The sequence below is a fragment of the Schistocerca serialis genome, chromosome 4 (assembly GCF_023864345.2).
Source record: "Schistocerca serialis cubense isolate TAMUIC-IGC-003099 chromosome 4, iqSchSeri2.2, whole genome shotgun sequence".
In the NCBI taxonomy this organism is placed as follows: domain Eukaryota; kingdom Metazoa; phylum Arthropoda; class Insecta; order Orthoptera; family Acrididae; genus Schistocerca; species Schistocerca serialis.
The window spans coordinates 893,234,077-893,261,144 of record NC_064641.1 but is presented as its reverse complement, the minus strand read 5'-3'; the positions used below and the strand labels follow the sequence as shown (position 1 = coordinate 893,261,144).

Below are 27,068 nucleotides of genomic sequence, written 5' to 3'. Positions count from 1 at the left end.
TGTTTCCAGGCTGACTAGCAAAAATATGCCTAGACAGTTCACTATAACCTCAGTTTTTATCTGACATTACTCATACCACAACAGTTGAAAAGTCTACTGTTCATATCTTTCACACTGTCTCACCATAACGGATGATTTAAATTTTTTTGTTTGCAACTGATTTCGTTTTAGTTTTACACAGTATTTAGGCAACACCTAATGTCCTCCTTTCGTGCCTCAGTTTTTTTAAAGTCCAAACAGTGAACAGCATATGAGAAAGATCACCAGGAGAGTTGTCAAAACACTGTGTAAAGGCAATCTACTTCAGCTGGAAATGCAGAACGTTCCAAACCTGTATCTTTGACTGCAAACACGTGATCATCTTAGTCTCAGGTTGTTGATATGGGAGTGAGTTTCACAGTGGTATCATTATTCTTTTATTCCTTGCTTTTGCTATGAAAAACTATGGAATGATGTCAAAAACAGCGAATTTAGAAATGTATGTGTAGTTATGCGATCAGGTATGAGCCAGTGTAAATTGAAGTGCAGACTATTGTGTGCAATGATAGCAGCTATACAACTATCTAGTTTAATTTTCCTGTAGTTTTTTAAAAGTATCACTTATTAATGAGTATTTATCGCCTTCAATTAAGTATTATTCTTTTCAAGTAACTGTTGCATTTTCCTCCTTCTAGACAAGAGAGCCAACCCTATATACTGCTAGGATTGTCATGGGCACTGAGATGCACTGAGTCTTATGTTCTTACTATAAAGTTTATATTGCTGCACCACTGTTTTATTTTCTGAAAAGACTGAAAGAACATCACAGCATACTATTGGTGGAAAATTGCTTGTAAGGTTTATGATTACAAAAAACAAATAATGAAACAAGTTTTTGCTATCTAGTGAATATAATTTACTTAAAAATTCACACACACAGGAAAATGGAACAATAAACAATTTACTGGCTAAAGTAACCTATTTACTGTTCAGGAGAATACACTGACACACTCGTACCCTCTGGCTACTGGTGATACATAATATACATTTAGGAAAATCGTATGTACAGTCCTTATTTACAACAAATTTGTACAGATATATTTATATACACATTGATTATGAGTCTTACATCACAGACAACAGCAGAAGTTACGACAACAACACTGACTGTTTAGGATATTTAAATTGCTTCATCTTAACAAGTAGAACATCAAGTGAATAACAACACATTACATTAAGTGAACAAACGACATTACACAAGATATAGAGACGCTACAAGGTACGTTTCTGAGCAGTTCAACTCCAATTGTCTAAGCACAAATGTGCAACAAATTTCCTTTTTCCAAATTTAATGATCAGTATAACAATTCAACCATAAAAGTTATAATTTTGTTATTCCAAACCAGAGGAGATCTTGCCTTGCTCAGATTGAGCACCTCATAGCTGTGACAAATTTGGGGAAAAGTTCGAAATGTATTCCACTGTAACTTGGGGGAAAAGTTCGAAATGTATTCCACTGTAACATGCAATTCCACTGTAACATGCTTATAACTATGAAAACATTGAGTGAAAGGACGACACGGTGTGATTCAAAAACACTTTTGAGATCCACTCATCATATACAAATAGTACTGCTCACTGTTAGTTTTGTATACAAAGGTGAAAAAAGTGTCTGTCAAAAAATTTCCTGAAGCCCTGATATGACAGATGGTCCGCTTAGTGACAATGTGATGATGACTGGATGACTTTCGAGATGATGGTGACGGTGATGACGAGGTGATGACAGCGATACGGTGCTGTTCTGGTCCCTCAGCAGGATACAGGCCTGCTGTCAACCGGCGTCGCCTTGTCGAGGTGTACAGGCGCCTGCAGAACAGAAGAGAATGACGTGGTCAGACACACAGTAAAGTCTCAGAAACATCACAGTGGGCAAGGTGGAACATTTAGAGAGCAGTGAGCTGACAGAAACTAATGACACAGTTGCCGTTCCCTTGTCCAGTTATTTAGGTGGAAAATGCAATGGACTGCCATTTTCAACCAGTAGCATAAGTACGCTAGTTTATTTATTTTCCCTGCATACCAAAAATGAGGCCTTTCGAGGCAGTTACAAAGAGATAAATTAGTACTGTAGTTAACTCATTGGTCATTTTTTGTAACAAAAAACAGTCACAATTTGCTTTGCTAGTACTTAGCCACCTTCAGGCTCTTATGAAAGCATTTACATTAAATTTAATATAGCTAAAATGCACATTGTTTCAAACAGCAATGCTTTCATTCACATTGCTATTTAGTAACATGCAAGCAGTGTGTAATACCTGAAGACACACAACATGCAAGCTAACATGCTTAGCCACGAATTTCTTAGAAAGAAGAGTGGAGAAGTCATATCTGGGTTTGAGTCTGTACTTTTAAAATTCTGTCACATATTCAGCAACTACTTTTTAAAATATTACAAAAATTTCATTTCATTCATTGTTCTCAGATGTGATATTAAGCAAGAAACATATTTTCTTTTTAGTCATGCATGATAGTATACATAAAATATTTATGCAGATACCAAAAGGCGTTTGTTTGCTGCCAAAACGCATTGTACCAGTTTTACTCACATACAAAATGGGGTTACAATAAGGAAACACTGTCACAGGGTGCCAAGAAGAATCATTGTAAGATCGGTCTTCCTGCATGTATTAGAAACACTGCAACGTATGCATTAGAATTCTTCAAAAGTTGAAACTGGAGGCAAGAAGAAAAACATCAGAACTTGAAAGTAGTATGTCAGGGATTTTAGGAATTATTATGTGGATGAAGATCTGTGTAGCAATGCGTGATGGCTATCTAAACCTCTTGGAGCAGATATAAAGAGTTGGGGGTAAACGAGAAGTTGAACTCACACCTTTACTCGACGTCCATAGCAGTGAGGAAAGATGTAATGGTCATATGAAGAGAATGATGGTTATCTGGACAAGGATGATACTATGTGGTTGGAGTGTGGGAATGAAATTGACTAAAGAGACACCTACGATCATAGAGGATGTTAGCAGATTTCCTCACTCAAAGATAGGCCTATATCATAGAGTACGTCCGACAACAGCTAAGCATCAATCTGCAAGTATAGGGCGGTGATCCTTGCGTAGAAAGGTGTTTAATCATGATGTTGCAAAGTTCGGAACTTCGGTTTTGGTCCGTGTGAAGTTTTCGAGTTCGGTGCAGAGCCGCTCCGTAGTGAGGGAAATTTATGAATGGGTAAAAGTTTGGCGGATGTTTTGAATGGCTGGGTTGTTGTTACTCGCTGAGAAGCAGGCGCCGGGATGTCAGGCAGTGGAGGGAGGGCTTTCGGCAGGTAGGATAGACGTTGCTGACAGTGTGTTTGCCTACGTGACGAGCCCGCAAGGTCGCCGGCGGCCGGGCGCCTTGTTCCGTGTCGGCCGACGCAAACACCGGGCAACAACGGGCAGGTAGCTGCTTGCTTGCGCCTACCGACACGTAGCCACGCAATCTGCACCCGGGCCGAGCACGCGCGCCCTCGCTTCTGCCATACACAACACTGTAAAAACTAACTGGTGGAGACTGTCTCCTGGACAGAGTCGTGGTACAAACCACCACTAGACTATTCAGACGCTCGCTCATTTTCCTATATCAGTCTGGGCCATTTCCGAAATGGTTCTTTGGGAATGAAGGGATGTTGTCATATTACTGATATGATTATCGTCATTTGCGATTCAGCGGCTCATCTTAGAATACTGCTCAAGTGTGTAGGCTCCTACCAAATAGGATTAACAAAGAATGTTGAACGTACACAGAGAAGGCCATCACGAATGGTCACAGGTTTGTTAGACCAGAGATGTTGAAAGAACTGAATCGGCTGGCACTTGAAGAAAGCGTATACTACCCCGAAAAAGCCTACTAAGAAAGTTACAGGGACCGGCTCTGAAGAATGACTCTAGGAATATACCACAACCCGCTATATATCGCTCCCACGAGGACCATGAGGAGAAGAAGCGTATAATTATAGCACTCCATACGCTAATACAACGGGAGAAAGCCCTTATAACTGATACAATAGGACGTACCCTCTATCAAGCGCTTCAAGTGATTAGTAGATTAGAGAGATAGATGTAGACGTAGATAGCTGAGGATTAGTAGCTATGCGAAGTACTAAGCATTAAAATAAACTAGGGACAATGAAACCAAAAGGATCGCTATCGGAAATATGGAATGAAACGGTGGAAAAAGGTGTCCTCTAACTGCTAGATCAATGATGATCAAAATGAATGCAGAACTCATGTAGTATATATCTGATATAGAAACACTAGTAAAAGTCTCTAAGCACGTCCGACATTACCTGGATGACTCTATTCCAGGAAGTTCGATTGGAAGAGGAGGAGTAGAAGATGAACTTCATCGCCGGGGGCCTGCCAGGTCTCCAGACCTCACACCTTGAGAGTTTTACTGTGGTTTTACGTAGAAGACTGCGTCCCCCCCCAACCCCCCCCCCCCCCCACTCCATAGCCTGACGCTCTTGGAAGTCTGCGACATCGAATTGTTGAAGCTGTGAATACGATAACGACAGACCAGCTGCTTCGAGTGTCGCGGAAAATGATCCAACGTTATCATATTTATCGTGAAGATATGGTGCTCACACTATATATATATATATATATATATACAGGGTGAGTCACCTAACGTTACCGCTGGATATATTTCGTAAACCCCATCAAATACTGACGAACCGATTCCACAGACCGAACGTGAGGAGAGGGGCTAGTGTAATTGTTTAATACAAACCATACAAAAATGCACGGAAGTATGTTTTTTAACACAGACCTACGTTTTTTTTAAATGGAACCACGTTAGTTTCGTTAGCACATCTGAACATATAAACAAATACGTAATCAGTGCCGTTTGTTGCATTGTAAAATGTTAATCACATCCGGAGGTATCGTAACCTAAAGTTGACGCTTGAGTACCACTCCTCCGCTGTTCGATCGTGTGTATCGGAGAGCACTGCAACATACATCGCTTTTCTACAGAATGATCAGCCAATGTTGCTCGAAAATGTTCCACTGGAAACGCGTCGACGTATGTGGTATCAGCATGATGGTGCACCTGCACATTCCGCAATTAACACTAGGCTGACCCTTGACAGGATGATCGACGGGCGTTTCATAGGACGTGGAGGACGCATAAATTGGCCAGCCCGTTCTCCTGATCTTACACCTCTGGACTTCTTTCTGTGGGGTACGTTAAAGGGGAATGTGTACCGTGATGTGCCTACAACCCCAGAGGATATGAAACAACGTATTGCGGCAGCCTGCGGCGACATTACACCAGATGTACTGCGGCGTGTACGACATTCATTACGCCACAGGTTGCAATTGTGTGGAGCAAATGATGGCCACCACATTGAACATGTATTGGCCTGACATGTCGGGACACTCTCTATTCTACTCTGTAATTGAGAACGGAAACCACGTGTGTACGTGTACCTCACCCCTCATGGTAATGTACATGTGCGTCAGTGAAAAACACCAATAAAAAGGTGTTAGCATGTGGACGTAAAGTGCTGTTCCAGTCTCTTCTGTACCTAAGGTCCATCACCGTTCCCTTTGGATCCCTACGTAATTCGGTGCTCTCCGATACACACGATCGAACAGCGGAGGAGTGGTACTCAAGCGTCAACTTCAGGTTACAATATCTCCGGATGTAACAAACGGCACTGATTACTTATTTGTTTATATGTTCAGATGTGCTAAAAAAAACTAACGGGGTTCCATTTAAAAATACGTAGGTTTGTGTTAAAAAACATACTTCCGTGCATTTTTTTATGGTTTGTATTAACCAATTACACTAGCCCCTCTCCTCACGTTCAGTCTGTGGAATCGGTTCGTCAGTATTTGATGTGGTTTACGAAATATATCAAGCGGTAACGTTAGGTGACTCACCCTATATATATATATATATATATATATATATATATATATATATATATATATATATGTGTGTGTGTGTGTGTGTGTGTGTATTTTGCGATATTGTCCGTGTCGATGCTTTTAATCCAGTATTCCAATATTATGGAGGTACAAATACAATTCTATGTCAAATACAGTATCTGATCTGGGACGTTCGACTAGGAAGTCCATCAGTTCTGTTGTTTGGGAGCAAAATACCTGACATTGTCTAAGTTAGACTGGGCGTCGAATGCAGTCTACGAACAGCGAGGAAAACTTTCTTGATGAACACAAAAAAGTATTTTCATCTGATGCGAATACAGGTGCTACGCAGTTTTTCTGAAAGTAAATGTCTCGAGCGCATCCTTGTATGGAAGTCAAAAGATTAACAGTGCAGACCATAAGAAACCAGAAGAATTTTAAATGTGGTAACTTGACTAAAAAGGACGTTATCATTTAGGCAATGGATTTAACTGTGGCTGGTAAAAATTGTGCAGGCTGACCAAGGTTTGAACACAGTAAGATTCAAAACGATGTGGGATGCAGAGCTGATGCAAAGAGTTCAAACAGGTGTTCACACGACACTAATGTGGCGAGCTACATCAGACCACCTTCGGCCAGAAGGCTACAGTAAGTTGTTTGATTCCTTTTCAGATACGATCAAATTCGAGTGGCAGACGCTCAAGAGAGGCATTGTGCATCAGGGGTAGGTTTACTACTGAAATTTCGACAGAATACTTTTCATGATTAGTCGTACAACATATTACTTCCTCTCACATCTCGCGAAACGACCACAACGAGAAAATTCGAGAAATTACAGTATAGATGCTTGGCGTCTATCATTCTTCCCACGGGCCATTCGACAGTGGAACTTGGGAAGGGGCGGGGATAAGTTAGTGATACCAGAAGTACCCTCTGACATACGCCGTTAAGTGGCTTTCGGGGTAATGACGTATTCTTTGGATTTTGTTCTAGTTCTGTAACTGCATGCTTGAATAATTGCAGGCCTGTGCACGCAGTAATTGCGAAATTGTTTCGCCGGTGCGGCGTGGAGAATAGATGCGCCCCAGATGCAAGTAGAGAGCAGGCGAGGCGTTCCTTCGCGCTCCTTCCAGGCCCTCCTCATTACGCGGCAGTTAAAACGCCATCACCGGCTGCGGTTGCGACAGACGCACAGCACGCCTGCCGACGGTCACCGGTTTCCATCTGCAGCTGAACCCTGCGGTTCCCGGCATACACGTCGCGTGTCACTTTTACGACCCTACGAGACAGGCATACAGAGGTGAGGGCCGTACCACTGCTGATAGCTGAAGCAAACACGTGAGAAGGCTGCTACGAAACTTGCCTACATCGCGCAGTGAAATGAGGCATGGAAGGCAATGCGTGAACAGTAATATTGCTGAAATCTGCTGTGTATTTTTGATTCCAGCTGAGAACTGGTAACAGCTGCGAGAAAGTAGTAATAATACAGGAAAGCGTTATTAGGGTTCGCCAATCCGTCGAAGACTAAAGCTCTAATAACAGATTGAAGGAAGTCCTTTTTGAAGGTATACAGGATGGGCCATTGATAGTGACCGGGCGAAATATCTCACGAAATAAGCATCAAACGAAAAAACTACAAAGAACGAAACTCGTCTAGCTTGAAGGGGGAAACCAGATGGCGCTGTGGTTGTCCAGCTAGATGGCGCTGCCATAGGTCAAACGGATATCAACTGCGTTTTTTTAAAAGGAACCCCCATTTTTTATTACATATTCATGTAGTACGTAAAGAAATATGAATGTTTTAGTTGGACCACTTTTTTCGCTTTGTGAATTACATAGTCGTGTACTACACGAATATGTAGTAAAAATGGGGGTTCCTATTTCGAAAAAAAAAAACGCAGTTGATATCCGTTTGAGCTATGGATGCGCCATCTAGCGGGCCAACCATAGCGCCATCTGGTTTCCGCCTTCAAGCTAGACAAGTTTCGTTCTTTGTAGTTTCTTTGTTTGACGCTTATTTCGTGAGATATTTGTCCTGGTCACTATCAATGGACCACCCTGTATATACCAGCATAAAAATTCCTATTGACGATGGATAAATTTACCCGAAACGGTTTTAGGCACGTCAACAGTGTTTTTAGATATTTCTATAACCATTCGCCTTTTGTTCTGTTCTTCAGTTTTTATTTCCATTACCGGTTCCGAATCGTCTATCGATTCATCAGCAGATCTTAAATATTTATTGCACGTTCGCTGCGTTGTAGGTGTCCTGCGTGAGTGGAAAGATGTAAAAACAAAACATGTAAGCACTGAATGTGGCGAAAATTATTGACATTATGAGATCGATCTAATTACATTCCTTGCAGTTACTACCAACTACAACGATCTCATAATGTGAATAATTCTCGCCACATTCAGTACTTACGTGTTTCGTTTTTACATGTTGTCACTCACGCAGGGCCCCAAAACGATGCAAACACGCAACAAATATGTACCATCTGCTGATGAATCGCTAGACGACTGGGAACCTGTAGTGGACATTCAGAATTGAAGAACAGAAGGCGACTGGTTGCAGTAATTGCTGGAAGGCTTAGTCATCACAATCGCAGTGTTCCACATCCACAACGGATACAAGTTTCAGTGATCACTGTTCTCTCCGCCTCCGCAGGTGAATGATCAGTTCGGCGGAATGCCGCGTGATCGATTCCCGGCCGTGTCGAAGATTTTCTTCGCTCGGGGACTGAGTGCTGTGCCGTACTCATCATCATTTCATCAACATCGACAAGGAAGTCGCCTCATATAAAGAGACTTACACGTGACGACCGAACTCCCCGAAACGCAACTTTCGGCCAAAAGTACCATGGCACATTCAACATTCTGTGTCAGGACGAATGGAAAAAGCCTACATTGTTCCCTGCGGACAGGATGCAGTCAAGTCTAAATGTGTATAATTACTGTCTGAGGGTGGTTGTACAGTAGTACTAGTGTTGTACTACTAGTAGAATTAGTAGTTACAGTAATAGTCGACATGGAAGGCATAGGGGATGCAGTATTGATAGGTGAGTTTTGCCAGACTTGACATCAAATAAGGCAGAAGGATCAGGAAACATTCCTTCTGAATGCCTACAATCATCGCGGAAAGTGGCAACCAAATTAATATTCAAGATGGTGTGTAGAGGAGAAATAACATCAGACTCTCGCAAAAATTTTATCCACAGAATACCGAAGGTAGCGAAAGCAGGTGAGTGTGACAAGAATCGCACACGAGCTTTACAACTCACGTATCCAAGCTGGCTGGCAGGAATGATATCCAGAAGAACGCAAAAGAAAACTGACGACCTGTTAGCTGACGATCGCTAGTTTGGCTTTAGGAAACATAAAGGCAGCAGGGAAGCAGTTATCTCGCTGCACATGATAATGGAAGCAACTCTCTCCGTCCGAACACACCTGTAGCTCCCAACGGTACCGACCGACCGCCGTGTCGTCCTCTGCCGATAGGCAGATATGGAGGGATATCTGGTCAGAACACTGCTCTCCCGGCCGTTGTCAGTTTTCGGACCAGGGCCGCTATTTCTCAAACAAGGAAACATAAAGGCAGCAGGGAAGCAGTTATCTCGCTGAACATGATAATGGAAGCAACTCTCTCCGTCCGAACACACCTGTAACTCCCAACGGTACCGACCGACCGCCGTGTCGTCCTCTGTCGATAGGCAGACATGGAGGGATATCTGGTCAGAACACTGCTCTCCCGGCCGTTGTCAGTTTTCGGACCAGCGCCGCTATTTCTCAAACAAGTCGCTCCTGAACTGGCCTCACAAGGGCTGAATGTGAACACCCGCTTGCCAATAGCGCCCGAATGACACGGACGGTGGCCCATCCAAGTGCTGATAAAGCCCAACAGCGCTGAATTACAGTGATCTGACGGAAAGAGGTGTTGTGACTGCAGAGTGAAGAGTGGAGTTAAGATCAGCGTGAAAGGATATGAATGATAAGATTCGCTGATGACACCGATGTCTCCGATAAAGCAGAAGTAGAATGTGAGGAAGAAATACATGTGTAGGATTTCTGCTACCTGGGAAAGAAAAACAAGGAAGAAGACCTAGAAAAATAGATTAGCACAGGCAAAGTGGCCGTTCCAGGCTGAGATATATCTGCTAGTTGCAATAATGGTTCAAATGGCTCTGAGCACTATGGGACTTGACATCTGAGGTCATCAGTCCCCTAGAACATAGAACTACTTAAACCTAACTAACCTATGGACATCACACACATCTATGCCCGAGGCAGGATTCCAATGTGCGACCGTAGCGGTCCCGCCGTTCCGGAGTTTAGCACCTAGAACCGCTCGGCCACCAAGGCCGGCTGCTAGTTACAAACATCGGTCTTAATCAGAGGAAAAATTTCTGATAAAGTATGTTTGCAGCACAAAATTGTATGGTAGTGAAGCATGGACTGTCGGGAAACCGGAAAAGACGATAATCGAAGCGTTTGAGACGCGGTAGTGCAGGAGGATGTTGAAAAAGTGTGGAATTTAGAGGTTCTCCGCAGAATCGATGAGAGGCGATGTGGCGAAGAACACTGAAGAGGAGGATGGCAATACACATGCTAAGGACATGAGGGAATGATTTCCAAGGTCCAAGAGGAAGCTGTAGAGGGTAAAAACTGTAGACAGCAAATAATTGAGGGCGTAGGTTGCAAGTGCTACTCTGAGATGAAGAGTTCGGAACAGGTGTAAGTAGGCTGTTTAGGTTTTTATGTTGGTAACGTCACGTAGCGCTCTGTATGAAAACCACTGGCTGTGCTGTGTGCAGTCTGTGGCTGGTGGGCATTGTTGGAATATTCGCTATTGTAGTGTTGGGCTGTTGGATGTGAACAGCGCGTGGCGTTGCGCAGTTGGAGGTGAGCCGCCAGAAGTGGCGGATGTGGGAAGAGAGATGGCAGAGTTTTGAGAGCGGACAATCTGGACGTGTGTGCGTCAGAAAAAGGAAATTTGTAATGAGTTTTGAACACTATTAAGTGTTGGGTTGTTTGGGGAGGCAGACCAGATATTGAGGTCATCGGATTAGGGAAGGACGGGGAAGGAAGACGGCCGTGCCCTTTCAAAGGAACCATCCCGCTATTTGCCTGGAGCGATTTAGGGAAATCATGAACCGTCGTCCTCCCAAATGCGAGTCAAGTGTGCTAACCACTGCGCCACCCCGCTCGGTGAAGACTGTTAAGGTAAATACATTGTTTGTCCTCTGTCAAAATGTTTCATCTGCTAACTATGCCTATCAATAGTTAGTGGCTTCAGTAGTTAGAATCCTTTATTCATCTGGCAGTATTGGCGCTCGCTGTATTGCAGTAGTTCGAGTAACGAAGATTTTTGTGCGGTATGTGATTCATGAAAGGTATAGGTTATTGTTAGTCAGGGCCACTCTGTTGTAGGGATTATTGAAAGTCAGACTGCGTTGCGCTAAAAATACTGTGTGTCAGTTTAGTGTTGATCAGAATAAGTAAAGAGAGAAATGCCTGAGTACGTTCAGTTCTGCTCAGCTGTTTGATAATCGAATAACGTAAGGGGTTTACCAGCACGGTAATTCATTAATATTTGTAGGGGGACGTTTCACAAGAGAGAAATTCCTGGCGGGCAGCATCAAACCTGTCATACAGCTCACTACTCGAAGACGGTAGTAGTAGCAGTAATCTCGCTTTGTACCGTCACCCGCTTTCTGCACCCTCCCAGTCTGACGCGAGAACGTTTAGAATAGCTCGGCGGCGGCGGCAGCTGCTTGCAGAAGGGTGCGCCGTCCCGCAGCCAGCAGCAGGTGTTGGCGGGTGCTGCGCTATCGTGGGAACGGGCCCGTCCCTGCCAACACCAGCTGCGAGCAGGCCTCCACGGCCCTCGCCGTGGCCGCCAGATAAGTAAAAACCTGCGGGGTCTTACCGTAGCGTAGCGTGCCGAGCCCTGCGTGGGAAAACAGATTAGCCGCGAGCGGGCTCCACGACTCCGCCTCGTGGTACCCAGCCAGCAGTGCAGTCTGTACTCTAATTCAGGAGAAAGCCGGTTCAAAGCCCACGAGGCCGTTCTCGCCTCTAGTTATACTGTGCCCGCTCTACGTAATATCACGGGAATACAGAGCTAATTATGAGGCGGGATGAGAAGCGCTGCAAGATTGTGCACTGATGAAGCTGTTGGTTACAGTATTGCACACCACTGTCAAGTGCACGGCAGAAGATACTTAGCATGGTGCCATATACACTACTGGACATTAGAATTGCTACACCACGAGGATGACGTGCTACAGACGCGAAATTTAACCGACAGGAAGAAGACGCTGTGATATTCAAATGATTAGCTTTTCAGAGCATTCACACAAGGTTGGCGCCGGTGGCGACACCTGCAGCGTGCTGATATGAGGAAAGTTTCCAACCGATTTCTCATACACAAACAGCAGATAACCGGCGTTGCCTGGTGAAACGTTGCTGAGATGTCTCGTGTAGGGAGGAGAAATGCGTACCATCGCGTTTCCGACTTTGATAGAGGTCGGATTGTAGCGTATCGCGATTGCGGTTTATCGTATCGCGACATTGCTGCTCGCGTTGGTCGAGATCCAAAGACTGTTACCAGAATATGCAATCGGTGAGTTCAGGAGGGTAATACGAAACGCCGTGCTGGATCCCGGCGGCCTCGAATCACAAGCAGTCGAGATGACAGGCATCTTATCCGCATGGCTGTAACGGATCGTGCAGCCACGTCTCGATCCCTGAGTCAACAGATGGGGACGTTTGCAAGACAACCATCTGCACGAGCAGTTCGACGACGTTTGCAGCAGCATGGACTATCAGCTCGGAGACCATGGCTGCGGTTACCCTTGACGCTGCATCACAGACAGGAGCGCCTGCGATGGTGTACTCAACAACGAACCTGGATGCACGAATGGCAAAACGTCATTTTTTCGGATGAATCCAGGTTCTGTTTACAGCAACGTGATGGTCGCATCCATGTTTGGCGACATCGCGACGAACACACATTGGAAGCGTGTATTCGTCATCGCCATACTGGAATATCACCCGGCGTGATAGTATGGGGTGCCATTGGCTGCACGTCTCGGTCACCTCTTGTTCGCATTGATGGTACTTTGAACAGTGGACGCTACATGTCAGATGTGTTACAACCCTTCGCTCTACCCTTAATTCGATCCCTGCGAAACCGTACATTTCAGCAGGATGATGCACGACCGCATGTTGCAGGTCCTGTACGGGCCTTTATGTATACAGAAAATGTTTGACTGCTGCCCTGCCCAGCACATTCTCCAGATCTCTCACCAATTGAAAACGTCTGGTCAATGGTGGCCGAGCACCTTTCTCGTTACAATACGCCAGTCATCACTCTTGATGAACTGTGGTATCGTGTTGAAGCTGCATGGGCAGCTGTACCTTTACACGCCATCCAAGCTCTGTTTGACTGAATCCCTAGGCATATCAAGGACGTTATTACAGCCAGAGATGGTTGTTACTGGGTACTGATTTCTCAGGATCTGTGCACCCAAATTGCGTGAAAATGTAATCAGTTCTAGTATAATATATTTGTTCAATGAATACCCGTTTATCATCTACTTTCCTTCTTGGTGTAGCAATTTTAATGGCCAGTAGTGTACTTGTGTGTCATGCAGTTGCGCTCCCCTACGGAGTGCGCGAAGAGTGTTTGCTCTCTGTACATGCTGCAATTAGACTTTTAAACATCACTCTTTCCACAGGAGCGACTTGAAGGAATTTTCGGATTCTAAATTTTTTAAGTTGGCTCTCGCGGGGAAATCAGCCTCTAACTTAAAGAGTTTACCAATTCAGGTTTTTCAAGATTTCGGTGACGCTCTACGGCCTGTCAAAACTGTGATCATTCGTTCCGCTCTTCTTTGTGCATCTTCCGTATCTCCTTTCCGTCCCCTCTTGTTACGGGGCCCACACATTTTAGCAGTATTATAATGTCAGTTGGGACGTACAAGTGATTTGGTTGCAGTCTCTTTTGTAGACTGTTGATTGCTGAGTGTGAGCATCGTCAAGGGCGTGCATAGAATTTCTATATGCTGTACTGAAATGCAGCTGTCTTGAAAAGTGGACAAAAGCTCATTAACGCCTACAAAAAAGTGGAAGTATCCTATAATATCCGAAAACAAGAATGATGGTGGTGCAAATCTTGAGTTCTTCCGACCATACGAACTATTTACCCAATAACATTAACAAACGATAAGAAACGGGACGATCGCGTAAAATCTATAACATGGAATGCGAATGGAAGACATTTTGTTTGAAGTGTTCTGGGGACGTGCAGTGCATCTGTGAAGGAAATCTCATGCAGGACGCCAGTGGCCAATTTATAAATATTGTACCGACAGAGGTGGCGGTGTTGTCCGAAGCGGACTGGCTTTAACAGGAGGGCAGTTCAAATTGCAGACCAGCAATCCATATTTAGGTTTTACGCAGTTTGATTAAATCGTTTAAGACAAGTGGAGGTATCATTCTCACGACAAGGGCACGGCATATTTCCTTCCCCTCGTGCGGTTCCCATTCTCAGCTTGTGCTGCATTTCTAATGACCCCATCGTCGAAGGGACATTAAACAACAGTCTTCCTTCCTTTTTGCAGAAGTGGTGTAGGTATTTCAATGTGACTCTTACTCTGTACTCCAAGTTTTGAAGACCTGGGACCGAACAACGTAGCGCAGTAATCAACGAACGTTTCTCGCTTTCGGGAAGACCGAGGTTCAAATACCCGCTCAGCATTGCGGAGGCTTTTAGTGTTTTCCCTAAATCACTTACGGTAAATGACGCAAATTTCCTATGACAAGGACGTCGCCGATATCACCTCTCACTGCCCGCCAATATTACCAACTTTCCCGTCTCTAATGAGCACTTCCTTAACCAAGTGTTGGAGGGGTAACAATTTATCGTCCTTTCACAATAACGATCTTTAAGCATTTGAGGTCTGGTGCTGGAGACGCCCGTTACAGAAAATTCCCTTTGAATGTTCTGGTAGGAACGGCGTAAGGAACGATAGTACGAGAGAGAGCGCTACTAGCATTTAAAAAAAAATAAAAAATAAAAATAAAAATAAAATAATAAAGAAATCTACACGTTATGCGCGACTCATTCAATAATTACGCAGAAATGAAGAAGCTAGCTTCCAATATGGTGGGGAGCTTTGAACCAATCGATAGACTGAATGCAAAGAGGGCAATAACGACTGGAGGTACTCATGTCAAGCATATACATGGAAGTAGGAAAGTGTCGATGCGCGAAGTAAAGGCAGTCGCACAAAGTCTGATTTAGGTTCTGCAAGTGGCAGAGTGAAAAAGGTTTCGTTAACGTTTCAAGGTATGTGTAAGGTTTGTTCGAAGTGTGTCAGTCCACTCGTTCTCAAATACTGGATGAACGTATTCCGGATGTTGTGCGCACTGTACCGCTCATAACACAGTTTTAAACTTTAATGCTTGACTTATTGTGTTAAGTATTTTACGCAAGTGTGAACATCTTAACGAGTAAATTATGACTGCGTTTACAATTTTTAAATTCGGACAGTAACCATGTGAAATACTGAAAATCAAGCTTCTGTTGTCCTTGAGAGTCGTTGGGTAGGCAACCTGCAACTACGATCGTGCAGTATTTTAACCGTTTTGTAATATAGCTTGTAATGGTACTTGAATTACGTAACCATTACGGCACCTCACCTCAACCTCTCGATATCAGCAATATTCTACTGTGTTTCTGTAAAATAGTTAACATATTTCTGTGACAACATTCAGATTTGATTTCATTAATGTAGAGGTACTTTGATACATCGGTATGTTTGTATTGCAATGACATTTTTCTTATGTGTATTCTTTTTTTTGTCACTATGATCTTTGACGTACTTGTAACTCTGATTTTTGGGCGCGTAAGCGATTATTAGAGTCAAGTCTTGATCGTCATGTTGAAAAGACGCAAATTGTAGTCAATTTATGAAATGTGAACTTTAACACTGAGGAAGATATTTTCAAGTATGTTTTATATTGTGAAGTGATGTTGCAACAAAAGTAATAAAAAATAAGTGTAAGTTAAATTCGGAGTGCCGATTAGTTTTTTAAATCACCATTGTTCTAACTTGCAAAAGTTTAATCTTCAAGAATGGTTTATGAAACACATTTATAAAGCTTTTGAATATCGCAGAATATCACCTAGGCCTCTTTGCACCCGAGTTTGGAATCATCAACACCTAGATTTTCGACGATTGGGCCATGAGTTCACAACGAGACCAGCGTGGGAAACACGAAAAGATGAGTGCCTAGTTTATCCATTATTTCATGAAATGACTTTATTAACTGTGCTCTTGTGATACCTGGCCTACCGCGGTGGCCGTGCAGTTCTGGCGCTGCAGTCCGGAACCGCGGGACTGCTACGGTCGCAGGTTCGAATCCTGCGTCGGGCATAGATGTGTGTGATGTCCTTAGGTTAGTTAGGTTTAAGTAGTTCTAAGTTCTAGGGGACTTATGACCTAAGATGTTGAGTCCCATAGTGCTCAGAGCCATTTCAACCATTTGATACCTGCCACATATTATAACTTCGTTGTTGCCCGAGAATGCAATATTTAGCAGCGTGAGCAACACTACAATCATAATTAATTTTTGACCTTTGTTGTGGTAGGGTTGTTAGAAGCTAAACGCAGTTTGTCTTCCTCTCCCCTCTCTCACAGCTGGCGTTTCGGAGTAAACAAACACGCGCGCTAGGCGCGTCGCTGAGTGAACGAATCAGGGGCGGATGCGGGATGGACGCCCAGGACGGAAGGGCGGCGTCGCGACGCAGTCGGCCGCAGAGCCGGCGTCGCCCCATCCTGTGCTGCGGATGGCCTCTCTGTGTCCTGGCCTCTGCCCGCCTGCCTCGGCAGAGTCGCCGGCTTGCAGGAAAAGGCCCGCACACTGCACGGAGGGAGTCGGTCGCGGCTGCGGCTGCGGCAGCCCAGACCGTTGTCGTACTTCCTCAACTGCGGTCTCCCCATCCAGCCTTTCATTTCGCAGCACTGCAGACGCTCAGAAGAACAATGGCTGGCTGTCTACGATATGCCAGCGGTGATTTCTGCCTCTCCGTGCATAACGTGTACAAGCAACAGTTTTCTCGCCATGCTGTTCTATTCACCAATGAGCACCACACAGGCGAGATTACGCTTTTCCTACTTCTTTCGACTTTCCGGCACGGTAATTAGGTGTTGTGTACATATATATAGATACTCCGAAAGCCGCCGTACAGTGCGTGGCGGAGGGTGTCCTATACCACTATTTGCCATTTCCTTTTCTCGCAAATAGGGTGAGGGAAAAACGAACGCCTGCGTATGATCTCTAATTTCTCGTATCTTATCTTCGTGGCCCTTCTGCGCAATGTGCGTTCGCGGCAGTAGAATCGTTCGTCAGTCAGTTTCAAATGCTGGTTTTCGAAATTTTCTCAGTGACGTTTCTCTAAAAGAAATTCGCCTTCCCTCCAGGGTTTCCCATTTGACTTAACAAAGCAGCTTAAATCACTTGTTAGCGGCAAGGCATCCGGTCCAGATTGTATACCAGTCAGGTTCCTCTCAGAGTATGCTGATAAAATAGCTCCATATTTAGCAGTTATATACAACCACTCGCTCACAGAAAGATCCGTACCTAAAGACTGGAAAATTGCTCAAGTCACACCAAAACCCAAAAAGGGAAGTAGGAGTAATCCGCTTAATTACAGGCCTATAGCATTAACGTCGATTTGCAGTAGGGTTTTAGAACATATCCTGTATTCGAACATTATGGAGTACCTCGAAGAAAACGATTTATTGACATATAGTCAGCACGGATACAGAAAATATCGTTCTTGTGAAACACAACTAGCTCTTTATACTCATGAGGTAATAAGTGCTATCGCCAGGGGATGTCAAATTGATTCCATATTTTTAGATTTCCAGAAGGCTTTGGACACCGCTCCTCACAAGCGTCCTCTAACCAAACTGCGTGCCTATGGAGTATCACCTCAGTTGTGCGACTGGATTCGTGATTTCCTATCAGAAAGGTCACAGTTCGTAGTAATAGACGGAAAATCATAGAGTAAAGCAGATGTGATATCCGGCGTTCCCCAAGGAAGTGTTACAGGTCCTCTATCTTCCTGATCTATATTAACGACATAGGAGACAATCTCAGTAGCCGTCTTAGATTGTTTGCAGATGATGCTGTCATTTGCGATTTTGATAAGATATCTGTATGGTGCGAAAAGTGGAAATTGACTCTGAATAAAGAAATGTGTGAAGTTATTCACATGAGTACTAAAAGAAATCAGCTAAATTTCGATTACGCGATAACTCACACAAATCTCAGGGCTGTAATTTCAACTAAATACTTAGGGACTACAATTACAAATAACTTAAATTGGAACGATCACATAGATAATACTGTGGGTAGAGCAAACCAAAGACTGCAATTAATTGGCAGAACACTTATATGGTGCAACAGGCCTACCAAAGAGACTTCTTACACTACGCTTGTCAGCAAGGGTGCAGATGGATAGTTCGCCAGAGAGGAACGAAAGGATTTCTTCAGACAGTCGCTGCAGAATATATGAGAAGCTTGAGGTACTTGTGGCAATCATTTATTTGTTAGATGCTTGCTACTATTCTGGAACAGTTGTACAGAGATGAGATTCCTCCCTACAAGGCCATATCGTCCCTGAAATCCCCCCAAGGAGCTCCATACGTTTTCTACAGGTTCATACCGTGAATAGTATCACGTCTGTCACTATAATTTCGCTCCTAACGATGTTTCCTCATTGAAAACAAAACTCCGCCTTACTGTAATTAAGATTTCTTCAGCTGTGTGGCGAAGATGGTGCCTGAATGAAAGCGTAACATTTTGTTTATTGGCCAGACTTGCCCATCCTTATGAAGCCTAATGGTTCGATGTTTCTTAATCACTAAATTTTATTCTCTCAACTGTTAATACACCCTCTCACGTATGGAGTACAGAGCAGTGTTTCTACCTGAATCCTGATTTTTTTTCACGGCTCATTTATTTTTATTTCGTAAAACGGTTGTCAATCGTTATATGTTAACATCTATACCTTCGTTTGCGCAGGTATGAGCTCTTACATTCGATGACTCTGGGCATCTGAATCTGAATGAGAAACTGGACTGGAGATATCACACTGCGCAACCAATCTTCCCCTCTGCAGACATCGCGCGTCGTAGTGGAACAAGTTAAAGGTGTGGAGATTCACGACCTCACGTCGACCGCAGCGACTCTTCCCCACTCTGGCAAACCGGTTACACAGCTGAGTTACCCTAGATCCCAATACGGGATTCCAGTTCGTCACACTAAACATACGCCGAACATCTTCCTCGTATACTCACCGATAACGTCGAAAGGTAATGCACCGAATGTGCCAGTTCGTCACACTAAACATACGCCGAACATCTTCCGCGCATACTCACCGATAACGTCGGAAGGTAATGCACCGAATGTGTTGACATGGAATAATCCACTTAGCACCTACTGCAACATATTTTTGCGTGATTCTCATCTGAATTTGCTGTTGTGATAGAGCCTATTCACACTGAGCAAGAAATCATTACGTCTTCCGGAAGGAAGAACGTCATCCGAAGGCACATCTTCATACGTCGGAAAGTTTCATTACACTAGCGCAGCAGCAGGAAGCCAGCTTATGATATAGACGTCTGGTACAAGTGAACACATTCGTAGTGCACTATTCTCGAATGGAGGGATGTGATTATGTTTTTAGAACTTCAGTAGAAAAGTTTCTGACGAAAGTGGTCATGTCCGTGACAGCGTCGACACGTAACGCGGATATCTTAAGTGAAAGTCCGATTTCACACGAATTCATTAAGGAGAGGGTTTTGGAGACGTGAATTCATGGTAGCTGTGCAACTGAATTAGAGATTACGATCTGGATGTACCTATTCGTCTGTTTACTAAGTTTGGCTGTCACAAACTATATAGTGCATTCTTGCAGAGAGATCATACTTTGGAAACCTGTCTACTCTACAAAGAAACATACTAAATAGTAAGTAGCACAATGAAAGTGTAGCACCTCGTGGGAGTATAGAGCTTTATCTTACAGCCCATCCATAAAATTAGCAGGTCTGCGGGGTTTTGGCCGTTCAGAGACTTTATTCTCTAAGTGAAAGTATTGTAAACCTATAGAACCACTGCAAACGTTTCTTGTAGCGCTAGTAGGTAACTTCAATATTTCTGAATGATTTGAAGGTAGACAAACACATACGATGTATCCTGGCGAGATGCATCAATGGTTACTCTAGCACAATATCTTAGCAATGACAGTGTTTGGAAGCATTTCACCACATACGGTTAAGTGCATACGGGCGGAGAATGCAAGGGGCATTTAACGGGTGTTGTAGACTGAATGTCTTGCAAATACTACTTGTTACGAAAAGTTTAACTCTAGTCAGAAACGTGTCTCTTTCATCCGTGAAGGCATCGAAGCATCTATAACGCTGTTGAGGATTTCAGCTCAAAAGTTAAGCTTTAACGAGGCGTGGACGAAAACTTCGTTAGGAGCCGAGCACAGAATATGAATGCATTTGAATAACTAGGAGTTAAAAGCAGGTTTTACTATAGCAAACGTGTCGGCACTCCGTTAAAAGCACGGGACTCTTACCTTTGCACAGGTGAAAGGTGATTTGATTCTTACTCCCGATGCTTTCTCGATGTCTCAGTCAACGACTCATCCCCGCTGGACGAGAGATTCGTATACTATTAGTGGAAAAACGAACAGAACGTAACGAAACATACATTATTCATGTTGGATTAGGAATGAAACTGTTGTTGGTAACATGCGAGCTGCATTGTGACTTTATGAACGTATGTTTCTTCTATTACTCGTAGTTTGCCACAGTATTCCTCCTTTCGTTACCATATGTTCACATATTCAGCTCTTATTACTATACAAAACATTCAGTTTTATATTTTACACTTTGTTATCAATCTCCCGTTGCGAACTTTCTCACTCCTTACGTATCAGTCAGACTTTTCCTGTACTATTTACCAGATCTCTTCTTCATCTTTACTTCTTTCCATGTGGCACCGATGAAGTTTCAAGCGTTGCTTGCCTTTGCTAGGAAAAACAACTGCCTCCAGAAAACTGTAAAGCATCCACGTCAATCGTGACTGCGGTCACCTGCACAGTGGGAATTACCTCAATGTCTGTGAAACCCAGCTGCTCATCCCGATGAAGCCATAGGACGAAATTGTCGCGAGTTTCAAACTTCATCCCCAGCTGCTGCGAGAACTCTATTGAGAAATAGTTAGTGAAAAACTTTGTTACGTCTAAGACTTCTCATAAATGTCTTTCTTCAGCTCAAACCCCGCTTAACTGCAGAGTGGCCTATGGGAAACACATGTTTTTAGATTGGCTCATACGTCGTTCACATCTGGACTGTCCGATATTTCAGATGTCAACCTTCGGTTTTGTACAAATAAAGATTTTTTAAAAATTTTTTTATTCACTGATATATCTTCATACAACTTTCAATCTTAAAATCACCCGTTTCCTGTAGACCAGCCTGTATTTGTCCTTGGAACATTTTTACAATGCTGTTGGACACGTCAGATACACTACACAGTATATTTACCGGTGAAAGCAAAAGGAAACATAAGTTCGGGATGGCAGAGTCCTGCAGAGACTTTGGTAGATGGCCACAGTCAATTCATGGGGTACCGTCCCAGCATTTGCCTGAAGCTCATACGAAACAACGTTACACCTAATCACGATGGCCGGCAGAGACAGAAATCTTTTCAACTCAGGCAACCAATACCCCTAAGGAGCAACACACTGATCTGTTGTAAGATCCCCACACACCTGCTCAATCGTATCCCAGTACTCCGTCATCAAATGGGTGAAACCTACAAAGGAATGAAGCACACTTGCTCGTTCGTAGGTCGCATTACATACCGCTTACATACCTCTCATTTGTCACAATGTAACTGCCTAGCCGCTAACCACCACTTACGGCGATCTAATCGATCGCCACTTGAATGAGTCGTCAACGTCAAATTGCGATGTGGGATGCTTCGGTAGAAAGGCTGTTCGGAATGTCTGGGAACGCACACGAGCTGCCGTGCTTGCGTGGCACCTTTTAAGGCGAGGAATTCTGCAGCGTGTATCTAAGAGCAAAGTGGCCTACATAGGCAGCGACAAGGGCTTAGCAGTTGCTGCAGTGCCGCCGTAGAGACGCCCTTCTAGGGCACCGAGCTGTCTGCGCGTGGCTCACCGTATGTTTTGTGAGCACACAAAAGGCGTTGTCAGTACGGCCAACGTGAGACACAGGGAGTTCAGCACCATATGCTACAACCGACCGGCGCGTCGGTGCCAGTCAAAACTGCAAAGCTCCGTTTCCTTCCAACAGCTTGACGGTACCAATAGAGAGCTCAGTGAAACAGTGTCTTATTTCGAGTGCAGCGTGGATGTCGCATTTTTAGTCTGCTTCCAGAGGCAACGATCGCACACTTTTTTGTGAGAAAGTTGCTTCAAGTGAAGGCGGAGTACCACGCCGTCAATCTCCGATATAAAGTGGGCCAGTGATTGCTGCTGTAAACTACAGAAACGATATTATATTCGGTGTGTTTTAAAGTTAAATGAAGCGAGTTAGGCATACGCTAGTGCTCGTGATAATAAGCCTCGAGAAACACGATCGGTCACGTTCTTGCGTTTGGAGGCAATGCTCCACCGTTATCAAGCATCGTAATACAAGTGAAATGTTGATACGTGACATGCTAAGACTCTTTTTCTAACTATTTGTAGTTTTTGATTTTGTTGTGGCTCACCTTGCCGAATGTCCCTGATAAATTAAGAAAAATGTGTGAAGGTCGACACTCAAAATCAAAAACTGTTTCTTGGAACGGCAGAGAATGAGACAATGCGACAATACCAAATACATTAAGATTATTATATGATGTCGTGATGATGGGCTGCGATCGAAAGGCGTGAGCAAATATATTATTCCCTTGAAGAACAAGTGATCTGTTGGTTTTAGTGACCTAATGAAGGAGTTATACAAGAGGTGTACATAATGTACATAACTGTCGCAGGCCGCCTGCACGACTTCACTTCCTAACTCTAGTTAAAAAGAAGTCCCCTCCTATAACTCCCGATAACATTAACAATCTTTGATATTTATCCAATTGTTACATTTTCTCTGTCTTTTCCCCGTTGTATACATTTTATCAAGCAAAATATAAAACAAATCAGTGATGATACGCGTCGGATTAACATTTGCAAGCACGGCGATGTTGGCGACGCACACTTCATATAAATGTTGTCATGGTGAAATCGATCATTCTAGCGTATTGTAATTATTGGGAAGGAAGCGTGCGAAATGTGCTCAGAGGTCTTGCAAAAACACGGGCATTAAACCCAAAAATGGTCCAATCTATTTTCTTACATTTTGCTGTGTCACAGGCCCTGAGAGCGAAAATGAGCAGTTATTACTGCGTGGGATTCCAGGAGACACGAGACCGCGAAGTCAACGTGTCACGCTTCGCTGTGCCTTACGTCGATTCAAATTCGAATACTGTGGTAGTGCACAGAGAGTGTCGACATACACAGCACGTATAAGATTCGTCTATAGTACGGGAAACGCGTTGCTGGTGAGGTATCGGTCGCTTCATTACGCTTACGTTACTGTTACTGCAGCTGGGACTTCAATCGTACCACTGACTCGCTGAGTACACGAAAAACACTGAGTTGATTGAGATTTTGCTGCGATACGCATATGTGATGCCAGGTGAGGGCTAAGTGCGTGAGGCGCGAACAAGTACAGAGTGACACCCACACACACCCACACACACACACACACACGCACCAGCCTCCAGCTGTGGCCGAAGTGACATTTAGGTTTAAAACACACGCCGCGCTGAGCAGCACCATACGGCAAACTTCTGCCTGCAGGCGTCTTGTACAATACTGACACAGCCAGTCGCCGAATGCTCAGAAAAATTAGTGCACTTACATAGAAACTAGAGGCTGCAGCTACACACTAAACTACGGTTCGAAAACGCACCTAGCACGTACTAGCTTTAACTAAGCTCAAGGTAATTACAATCATCTCTAATGTTGCCTACAAATGAGTTTAATTTTCGAGTAATTATGAAAAGACAGACATTGTAAAGCGAAGGAAGAACAGAGAGACGTAGTAAGTAAGCTTTTCCACTCTAGGGATTTGGCGACATGAGCTTCACGGGGAAAGGAAACCAATAACAGACTGTCATGATACTTAATTAGCACGATGCACGAATGACTAACAGTATCTACGATGCTGGCAGGCACTCGATAGGCTATAACATCACGGGCATACTCTGAATTAAAGCAAGAAAGCTCAACGCAGGGCAAAGAGGCGTAAGTCTGATGAGAAACGCACAACATGCGGTAGAAAAACTCCTCAGTGCACACGGACAAACTTCACCACTAAATGCCTCACGCCAAAGGATGTTACGAGCGTCTACATGCAAAGGCAAGGAATGACAAATGTCATATGGCATGTTTACATGCGAACTACACCACATAACAAGCAGAAGACGGCGGCACGGTTACGTGGCGACCCTGGGTGTTTTAAAGTCAGAAGTTAACTCGCTCCGTACGCTACCATCGGGTGGTGGAAGGATAAATGTTTCCGGGTTCCATCCGTGTCGAGGAGGCAAAAGGCACGTCCCAAACCGTCACTTGTCAGTTGACAGGGACGAGGTCAGTCGTCGATGGTATACGCTGAGGAAAGGAATCATCATGGCAAGCGGACATATAAACCATCCACGCGGAGAAACTGTTGACGTTGGGAGAAAGGTAGAGTAAAACAAGCAGCATGTTCGCATATGTGGCATTATGGAAACAGTTTCAGTCTAGGCGCTAAGCACTTTTGCAGCCCCAACAAGTTATTTTAAAAATCATGAAGTTGCCTTCTACTTTGGGTCAGGGATTTTCTCTGCCTCGTGATGACTGGGTGTTGTGTGATGTCCTTACGTTAGTTAGGTTTAGGTAGCTCTAAGTTCAAGGGGACTGATGACCATAGATGTTAAGTCCCATAGTGCTTTGAACCATTGTTTTGCCTTCTACTTTACCGAAAAACATCACAACCAAACAAGTTTTCTTCCGGCAAAGCAAGCAGTTTCGCTCAAGTTTTCTATCCACACAATGATGTGCACAACAAATTGTCAAGTGTCCGGAGTCAGCACAGGAGCCGTCCGCAGATGACTGTTCACATGAAAAGCCGGACAGGATAAAAGTAAAACGCGGCTGTGGCAAAACTGAGTGACGTACAAGTTACGTGGCAGAGATCTATATTTACGAGCTTAATTTCAGGGCTGCCAGGTATAGATTAAAAGCGCCGATTTACAGTGTGGCTGATGAATACAGTGTTTACTGAATGGCCATGCATGTTCACGTAACTTGCGCGGTAGAATATAGTCACAGACACGGTTTTTGGGAACTTGGAGATTTTTAAACAGACCTTGAACGCATGGCCTTTTTACCTTAGATATCATTGTAGTACAGTCCGCACATTGTAACCGGTCGGAACAATAAAATTATATAATGAGGTTTACGTACTGAAGCGGAAGTATAAACTGTAGAAATGTTTTACAGAATTACATAGTTATGAGACGCGAAGCACAACATAGCGCATTCCTGCGGTGGAACAGACACAAAAAACAAACACGTGACTTCGGTGTTCTGACGCGTTGCCTCAGCTGTCAATACATGCCGTCGCGGGAAGCAGAGGGTTAAACGCACAGTTTTCCTGCCACTACTTTAAGACAGAAATATGCAGTGAAACTACCGGGCAATTACAGGGTACCATGTGATGGAAAGAGTCACGTATTGCACTCCCTCGCGTATATTCATAGTTTGTGTTCAACTATGAATCAATCTGTGACGACAAGCTTTAATCGTTTACATATTCGTTCGCTTCGGTAACTCGCAACCAAGTTGTCACCTGCCGTCCCAATCTACGACTGTGTCTACACGCTATAGAGCAGTCTGTGACCACAACCAAGATCTCTGTGGGGAGCGGGGATCCCATTACCGGTCTCTAACCCAAGAAATGCGTGGAAATCAGCCTGTAAGAAACGCGAGACCCAGCTTTATCACTGTTAAGTGTTGGTGAGAAGAGGTGTCAAGAATTAGTTTACTTTTGGAGTTACCACGTACGAACAGTATACTGCAAGCAAGTCCGTATCGAGGATTGTTGCGGTTGAGCGGTGTCACGAAGTAAGTCGCAACGAGAGAACAACGAATTATTACTATACAGATTGCTGGCAATAAGTACGACAGCAGTGCCAAGAAAGCCATTGAGTAATTAAGGGTCACTATGAAATACACGTGATAATAAGGATGAATCTGTTGCCGCTGCAGAAAAAAGGCAGCTCTGAAAGGGTAAGAAGTTGATGGGAACAGCTGATAAGAAGTACTGTCAGGAGTTCTCTCACAGACGCTTTCAGTACACAAGACAGCAACAGTGACTGATGCAGCAGGGCAGTTACCGGGTGTCACGAAGTAGGACGAAACGGCAAAGTGCTGTGAGGCAGGTTAGCGACGACACGCTACGCATGCATATACAGGTGTGAGGTGCGGGGCTAGCGGCGGTGTGGCGCGGGGGTGGAGTCTGGTACTGACCGTGGCGGCGTGCAGCAGGTCCTGGGCGGCGCAGGTGGCGTTGACGGCGACGCCGACGTTGGCGTTGGGCGCGATGACGCCGAGCGGCTGCCTGGCCGGCGCCGGGGGCAGCGCGCCGCCCCTCTGCTGCGGCTGCCTGGCGCCGTCCACCGCCGCCGCCGCCGCCGCCACCGGGTGCGTCTCCAGCGCGTACTGCAGGTCGCAGATGTAGTCGATGACGTGCTGGATCACCTCCAGCTTGGACAGCCGCCGGTTCTTCGGCATGAACGGCACCAGCTCCTTCAGCTTCGACAGGTACATCTGGATCTCCTCGTTCTCGACGTCGCGCCGCTGCCGGTGCACGCGCCCGTTCGCCACGGTGTTGAGCGGGCCAGCCGTGCCGCTACTCGCGCCCGCCGGCGTAGCCGCCGTCGCCGTGGTTACCGACTTCATCGTACTACTATGCTTGCACTGTTGCTGCTACTATTACTACTGTCTACTCTCTCCCGTTCTCTCCA

The 27,068-nt window shown here is 44.5% G+C and overlaps 1 protein-coding gene across 1 annotated transcript; it reads right to left on the bottom strand.

Annotated features, from left to right (window-relative positions):
• Window positions 1-871: 871 nt before the first annotated feature.
• LOC126473565 (protein extra-macrochaetae-like) lies at window positions 872-27,068 on the bottom strand. The gene is made up of 2 exons (XM_050100700.1): window positions 26,572-27,068; window positions 872-1,845 (listed from the first exon to the last, which is right to left on the bottom strand). Exons 1-2 carry the CDS (start codon window positions 27,001-27,003, stop codon window positions 1,789-1,791), a joined length of 489 nt encoding a protein of 162 aa, XP_049956657.1. The 5' UTR covers window positions 27,004-27,068; the 3' UTR covers window positions 872-1,788.